Source organism: Bacillus rossius (genome assembly GCF_032445375.1).
Source record: "Bacillus rossius redtenbacheri isolate Brsri chromosome 4 unlocalized genomic scaffold, Brsri_v3 Brsri_v3_scf4_1, whole genome shotgun sequence".
In the NCBI taxonomy this organism is placed as follows: domain Eukaryota; kingdom Metazoa; phylum Arthropoda; class Insecta; order Phasmatodea; family Bacillidae; genus Bacillus; species Bacillus rossius.
Genome location: NW_026962010.1, coordinates 6,416,751 through 6,424,979, shown reverse-complemented (window position 1 = coordinate 6,424,979; position 8,229 = coordinate 6,416,751). Strand labels below are relative to the sequence as shown.

Sequence of the window (8,229 nt, the reverse complement as noted above, 5' to 3'; positions counted from 1 at the left end):
GCCACTAATATCAACGCAGATATTTGGTTTTTATGAATTTTTGTCCCTTTCAGTATTATGCTTTAAATAAGTAATTCCGATGGAAAAGTTCACTGAAGATGCACGAAAACATCAATATTTATATGGGGAAAAAAAACAGTGGAAGAACATAATTATACGGAAGGCTATGCGGTACAGCGCCTGGAATTCGTTTTACAGCCAGCAAAATATCTTAATCGTCAGAATCATCACTCTAGACCAGCGGCATGCGTCTGTGCGACATCGAGAACTGGACTGATCTGCCTGGCGAACACAGCGAACATGGACTAGCTGTATGACTCGAGATCACGCCGGAACCAATGATGCAACCGGCCGTATTTCCGCAAGGTTGGTTAAAATGTCGTTGACAGCACGCAGCCACAGGCACTGAGAGGCGGCTGGCAGCGGGCATCTCGTGCGCTGTGGTGCCGGCCGCGAGGAGGAGGAGGCGCTTGGGGCGATGATCTAAGAGCTGCAGCCAGCCCGCCGCCTTTCTTCCAATCCTCGTTGTCTTCCCCCACTCCACCACCAACCCACCACGCGCCGGTCTGCACACTCGCTGTTCCTGCGGCGCTCAGTCAGCAGCCGGCCTTCGCGCGCTGCGGCCGCGCTGTCTCCGGGTGTCTCCTGACTGCTCGTGGAGTGTCTCCGAGTGTCTCCGAGTGTCTCCGAGTGTCTCCGAGTGTCTCCTGGAGTGTCTCCGAGTGTCTCCCGACTGCTCGTGGAGGGCGCTGGCCGCAGGGTTATGGCCTCCCCGCCCTCCCCGCGTCAGCAGCTGCAGCACGCCATGCAGATGGTGGCAGACAACTGGCACAGTGAGTACACACAGCACCTGCCCCCGCCTGCTCGACTCTGAGCACAGCACACACGTCTGGCTCCGTCACCCGACACAGGAATGCGTACAGACTGGACTAATTCCTGTGGGTAGGCCAGAATTACAACACGTGTTTATCTCCGTGTTGCTTCTTGATGGAGCCGCAGCTACTGCAGGACTGTGACGTGTTGGCCAGGCGTCGCAGTGACAAGCCTCACAAGCCGGCAGCTCGCGAGCACGTGACATTTGTCCGAGTGTGCATGTGCCTTGGGGACCGTGGAGTCCGTCCAAGAGATCGAACCCGCAGTGTTGCCAGTCTCTAGGCATGTACAGCACTGTTTCTGCAGTAGTTCTACTCGCCGAGTGGGTACTTGCCGTGTTTGCTGCTGTGGTCCCCCACGCGACAGTCATCCTAGCGTCTGACCCGTCACAATCAGGTTCATCTCCCGCGCGGCTACACATCCACCTTCACCGGTTTAAAACTCCTGACCTTCCTTACTCGTCGACTTGAATCTTGGAACAGCGAGTGCACGATTGAAAAGTACAAGTATGACAATTAAGCGTGTTTCAGATACTCTCGTTCCGAAATGTTTCAGACAGAAATTAAGACACATTTAGTTTCAATGCGGCCTGCATGTTTATCCACATTATATACCAATGAAAAAAAATCCTCTTAGCATCGTAAATGTAATATTGTAAATAAATGTGCCTGAAAAAGTAACGGGTTAACCAGACTTCTGCACACTTTTATAAAAATACATATAGGTATAAACAAGTTTCTGTTTGCAAACATGTCCATAGTTCCTGTTGGTTATGGCTGTGGTAGAATTTTTAATTGAATACCGATTGTGTGATAAACCTTTTGTTATACTTATTTAAACGTATTAGTGTCACGTATCGAAAAGTACTCAAAAGAGAGAAATGTATTTGAATGTCTTACTCCCATACTATTAGACGACCACAGTTGGGAATAATTTTTTGTTATTATATGGTGAACAGCTTTACTCCAACGACAAGAGACTCGATCCTTAATTGACTCGCTTAAAGTCTTTACATCATCTTCATGGATCAGAATATCTTCTTTCAAACTCGCCCCCATGCCTGGCCCGGGACTCAGTGAGCCGACGAGCCTGCTTCTGTCCGGTCACATGGAGCAGACAACACGTGGCGAGTCTTGTGGCGGCTGTGGCGCCCCAGCTGCCGCTAAGTACAACCACTGATAACGTCCAGTTGTCCCCGCGTGTCGCGACTAAGCTCCCGACCAGAGATAAGGGTTCCTGTGACTCGGTCGTGAGATGCCTACAATCTACATGCAACCGTTCATATCATACACGTTAATGTGTTGATCCTAAAATTAGTCTTAATGAGTATTTGATGTGATTTTCTTACAAAAAACTTTAGTCTACCGTGAAATACATGCTTTATAAAATAAGTTTCCACGATAAATCTCATAGAAATAACGACAGCCAATGTTGGAAAATGTTTTGCTCTGTAACACGGGTCTTGGTTGGCGGGGCGAAAGTTAACTGGGTTGCTGAGAAAGATGCTACCAGCGGATATAATACGTTGTTACACCTGCACATAATAGCAAGGGCAGGGTTGAAGTCGTGCGCTACGAATGAATTCAATTTATTTCCTGGCAGAATAACTTGAAACACATTGTTGTAAACAAACTACAATACTAAAAAAAAAAAAAAACTTTTTCCAGTAGGTAACAATAATTATATTATAAATTTGTTCAAAAATTCTGCGATGTGTGGTGCACATAAATTTGGGAACAGCCTAGATCCCGATAACATGAAATAATGTTGACGTCATCAAATTGGTGGTGATTATGTCATCACATCTACATTTTTATGGGACAAGTGCGGGAAGATGGGGGTTTTGACATCCATATGCATGTTTTGCAAAAAATACATTTTGAGTATTGCATTTTATACTACAGCCCTTCCTATTCTAGTCTAGAATACGATATTGAATGTCTCTTCTCTACGGTATCGTATTCTATACTAAAATACTACCTGGTTTAGTATACAATATGGCATTTACCACTTTTATATAAGTTAATTTAATTGAGTGTAAATATTGAATAATGATAAACATCCCGGGTATCAAAATATACCAAACCTCTACCTATTCCAGTATAGAACAAGATACGTAAGATATATTACCACGGTATCGTATTACATACTACAATCCCGTCCGGTTTATTATATTTTACGATACCATATTTGTAATAGCTAAAGCCAAGTACAAGGTCAAGTTCAAATTTCAAAGGTCGAGGTCAAAGTTCATGGTCAAAGTTCAAGGTCAAGGTCAAATTTCAAGATAAAGGTCAAATTTCAAGGTCAAGGTCAAAGTTCAATGCCAACAGTTGAGAACAAAGGTATGATGAACAGAAAATTATACTAACATGGCGCTAGCACTCTATCAGATGAAAACAAGATGGCGGCCTCCAGCATACGAATACAAGGTGGCGGACATGATGTCATACCAGTTGACGATATATATACCTTGGTATTGGTGGTGTGAGGTCAGTCTAGGTAGCTTCCGTGGAGGAAGGATCTGTTGTTTTTTATCTTTTACTCTTACCGGTTTCGAACCAAGGACGGGAATTGATCCAATCAATCAGTATATTGATTAAAAATTTATTTAATTAAATTTGGAATTTTTTTCATTAAAATCGGATAATAAATAATTTTTTCAAGATGGCGTCCATAATGATGATTGATACAGTGGTGACATAATTCAAAATGTCGGGTGTGGTGTAAGATGTTTATATTACTTTTTTTTGAGATTTTTTTAAAATATATTAATAAATTACTGGTTTACTCTAGCCGAAAATCGAACCGAGGACCTAGATCGTTTAAATAATTAAACATTTGAAGTATGCACTTTTTAAAATATTTTTTGGAATTTTTTTCGGAATTTCTAGCATAAAAATTACAGATTTTCAAGATGGCGACCGTAATGATGATTGCAACAGTTATATCTTAATACAAGAAGGTGGTTCTGTCTCGAACAGGTGATGATATTATTACTTAAAATTTTAAAAAAATTGCAAGCCCAAATATACATGTTATTTTTATATATACCTTATTTAATTCTCACTCTAGTAAATGTCTTGATGGCCGTGCGGTTAAAGGCGTATCTTTTCCAACCTAGAAATCAGAGCTGCGATGGTTCGAATCACAGCGCTTCCAATGTATTTTGCATAAAAAATTAAATTTAATATGACGATAAGGACCATAACAGCTCTGGTAGGTAATGGAACATCGACCTTATGTGATGAGATAGAGCGACGCTGGTGCTCTCTAGAAACAAACAGCAGAAATAAAGTCGATGGTATCCAAGATGGCGGCCTCCAGTGGAACAGAAAAAAATCGATATGGCGACCGTGAAGAAAATTTCATCATGAGTGAGTGGGGCACTCGATTTAAAGATGGCGGATCCAATATGGCCACCGGGGTCAAGGTCAAAGTCAAAGGTTAAGGTCATGGTCAAAGGTCAAGTTTATGCTCATCCAAGATGGCCACCATGACGTCAGAGCAATCGGCAGGCTCCACGGCTCCCGCTCCACACCCTGAACCCTGGCGCAGGAGGAACTATTACATACTACTTATATGTTTATACATCACCATCACTGGCCATGTCTCAAAGACTCGCTCACATTTCTTTTAAATTTTATACCTACCAACTAAGTTATAATTGCACACCTAAATTTGTGTAAAAATAAACAATGTCGAGTTTTTTAAAGTTATGATTTGCAGTTTATTTTACAGTCTTGGCTTCACTGCATTTAAATTACACAAAATGTATTTCATAACTTACCCATACCAATGTATAAAAATACAACTACTTCGAAAGTGAAAAATCACTTTTTTTTTTACAGAGTAAAGCCACGGGGATACGAGTAAATTAGCACTTGTCAATATTGTTTTAAAATGCATACTGCTTGAGTAAAATCACTCAGACCAGTTTAGTATATTATTATCACCGCACCAAGCGTTATTTTACTTAATGTAAGTGTAATTTTAATAGCACATTTTTGGGTGCAAAACCACCCGAATAATCGTTAATTGACACGGAAACTGAGTATTTTCACACCAAAGTTTAATTTTTAGAGTATAAACCTACACGAGGTGTTGAATTACACGATGCAGTGGGGATATGAGGGTGCCTAAGGAATGTTGGCCGACAGCCCCGTCTAGAGAATTCCATTCCGGTCCTTATTTCCGATTCCGGGACTGTGCGCAGGCAACCCCAGGGTTTGGGATGGCAAACAAAAACATACAAACACACATACATTGTGATTTTACTAACAAAGTAATTACATGTCAGTAGTATAGCTCGGCCGGTTCGCCACCAGGCTTGGTGCCAGTCCGCCATCTTGTGTTGGAACGTCACGATGTGCATCTTTGTTGACCTTGACCAACTTGGATCCGCCATCTCGGATTCCACCATTTTGTTTTCTAGAACTTTCCGGCATTTTGAATTATGACAATGCTGTTGCAATTTTCGTTATGGCCACCATATTGAAAATCCATAATTTTTATACTAGGATATTCGGAAAAATTCTTAAATTAATAAAAAAATAATTAATAAAAATTTCAATAAAAAACATTCCAAAATCTTGAGTTACAACGCCATGGCCGCCATCTTGAAAATTCGTAATAATTATAAAAAAATTCAAAAAATATTAAAAATCATTAAAATTTTTTTACATATAATTTTAATTTAAAAACTTACTTATATCATGGAGTCTTCACATCGAACCCACTGAGGGCAAAATAATAATAAAAAAATCATTTGTCGGCTAGGAAATTGGACCAGGTCCACTCCCATTTAGGGTAAAAAATAAAACCAAGCGATGACTGAATAAGTAAATTACAGCAATTTAGGTATATAAGGTTAGAGAAATTGAGTGAGATTATTTCGGCAGTATTATTTTAATCCTTAGTGGGTTACAATAACTTTTTTTTTTTTGCCATTACAGCCCAACAAGCCTTAAACATAGAAGCGTCTGGAATTATTTTTTTTTTTTAAGTAGTCCTAATTTAATGCTGGTTTTCTCACTTGTTATAGTGTACCTATATTTTTTCTTTAAAACTTGACACGTGTGTTTAATGTATTTAATAACATTATTACGTATGTATTTATGACTTGTTTTAATTAGATCAAACTTAAGAACAAGGTACTAAAACCATTAAAAACAAGCCAACATATAAAATGTACAGGTTTCTGTAAACGGAGTTCTAAAAGTTTACAATTCTCCGAGAAAAAAGTGTTATGTCCTTTAAAAAAATTCAATCCTAAGGGAAATTTACTCATAAAAAATATAATTGCCAAACTGGACCTCCTTCGCAACATCCTTGCTGCGCCACTGAGTGGCGGGCACACCGAACACTCTTCCTGAAGGCGAGGCAGGACTGCGTGTGGCTTGTTTATCGTCGCGCTCCAGGTCTCGAGGCGCAGTTGATCTGAGGCAGGTCGGAGCTTGAAGGGCATATCGTCCTAGTCGCCTGCCATCAGCGCCGTGGAGCCAGCCCTTCGCTAGTCTGCGGCACTCCTTTACCACCGCTTTATTTGGGCTGAACCTTCATGTACATATAGTATCAATAACACGGATCTTATCTAGAAAGTTTGTTTTTAAAGTAATTTTTAAATATCAAAGGTGTTAATAAAAAGGGGGTTGTCTGTAAAGTCGGTTTTATGGACGATAATTTTACGTTATTAAGTCCTAAAAAAACATTAATGAAAAATAGCATACTTTTTAATTTTCAAATATTATTTACAGTTTTTGCAAATTTAATTTAAATAATTTGTTTAAATATAATCAGGAACAATTAGTTAAAAAGCCCGCCTTAACCTGTTTGATATTATAGAAGATTTTCTCGCACGGTGGTTGGCCGGTTCTTGCACGCTCGGCTCAGGCGGAACGTGACAATTTTCCGTGCGTGCAGCCAGCGTTCATCGATTTGAAAGACATCACGTCAAAAATACAAATACAAGTTCTATCAGATTTTGCAAAAAAAAAAAAAAAAAAGACACTTCCCAGATTTGTTTCATCTAAAAGTTATTACATAGGTTTTTATTTTGTATAATTATGTTGTCAGTTATAAAAGGCAATGCAATTAACCGAAAGAAGAGTTGCGTACGGCTACAGGTTCGCCGGCTATTTTGCTGGCCGTCAACTAGGCATTACAAGAGAACTTGTTTGTAACCTGTGCCTTTTTATGAGTATATGTATACAATACAAAATCACAAATAGCAATCATGTTAAAACTCTTAAAACTCATTGTGACTTGGGCAGGCGCAGATGCTAGGCTTCGTGCGTATTAGCATCCCCCTTCCCACACGCCTTTTGCCTCCAGTTCTATTTTTACTATAGTCTCGCTCCATCCCGGATAATTCTGGCGTTACTACACGCATGTGCAGCGCCAGACGGAGACAGAGAATCCTGAAAGAGAAAATGGGATGAGAGTTGAGTAATATTGTCATAAATCTCTTCCGGGACGCCTCCAGCTCGGAATTGCATATCCCAGGAATCCGGTGTCTGGAAGACTCGACATTTGCATTGCAGCAGACTTTACTGTTTAACCGCCCTTTCCCTATTATCATCGTGTTATGACTTTTCTTCTTCGCCCTCCAAATAGGGGATATTTGTACAGGTGTTACAAGTGCGGTGTTCCAAGACGTTCGGGTGGGGTAGCGAATAAACACTGCGTCGTTGGGATGCAACAATAACCCAACTCGCGGTGCCGTATTTCAGAATGTGTCCAAACCGAATCACAGCAAGGGAACAGTTCGGCAGCTGTTCCAATAAACGGTACCCCGTACGAGGCTAGGAACAAGTTCCGACGCATTCTAGCTGATGTTTCGCATCCACCGATACGAGTTTTACGGAAAAAAATTCTAGAGATAGCAGCACCATCGCAAAAAAAAATGGGACTTTTTTAAATACACAAAGTAGAAACTGCTGAGGTAATAAGAGTGTAGTTGGTTATCTTTGCTTTATAGTAGGGGAACTCGGGCAAATATGAGCAGTCGGGTAATATGAGCAATTTTAACCTCTTTGGCCACGACATCGCAAGAATTTTTTTTTTACTATCTATGACTGGTGGTAACACTGCTTTGTAGTATGCTTTAGCTTTGTAAGTCGCATGCAAGGCTCCAGCTATTCTTCAAATGTGTTTTATTGTCATTCAAAGGTATGTATGTTTTGTTACTTGATTATTTTTGGCTTATGTAGTTAAATGAAGTGTAAATTAATGTTAAAAATATTTCTTACTCTTAAACACAACAAAATTCTAGGGTACGTTCGTGAAACCATGGTATTTGCTCTCTCTTTTCATGTATGTGATTTGTAGTTTATTTTGTCGGTTGTCTGCTGAGGT

General features: G+C 40.2%; 1 protein-coding gene across 1 annotated transcript in view; it reads left to right on the top strand.

Moving 5' to 3' along the window:
• The first annotated feature begins 596 nt into the window (after positions 1-596).
• The window catches only part of LOC134541655 (dystrophin, isoforms A/C/F/G/H-like), a 935,715-nt gene continuing 928,082 nt past the window's right edge, over positions 597-8,229 (top strand). The window contains exon 1 of the mRNA XM_063385245.1: positions 597-833. Coding sequence (XP_063241315.1) covers positions 764-833 — 70 coding nt within the window. The 5' untranslated portion in view covers positions 597-763. The remainder of the gene's footprint in view (positions 834-8,229) is intronic.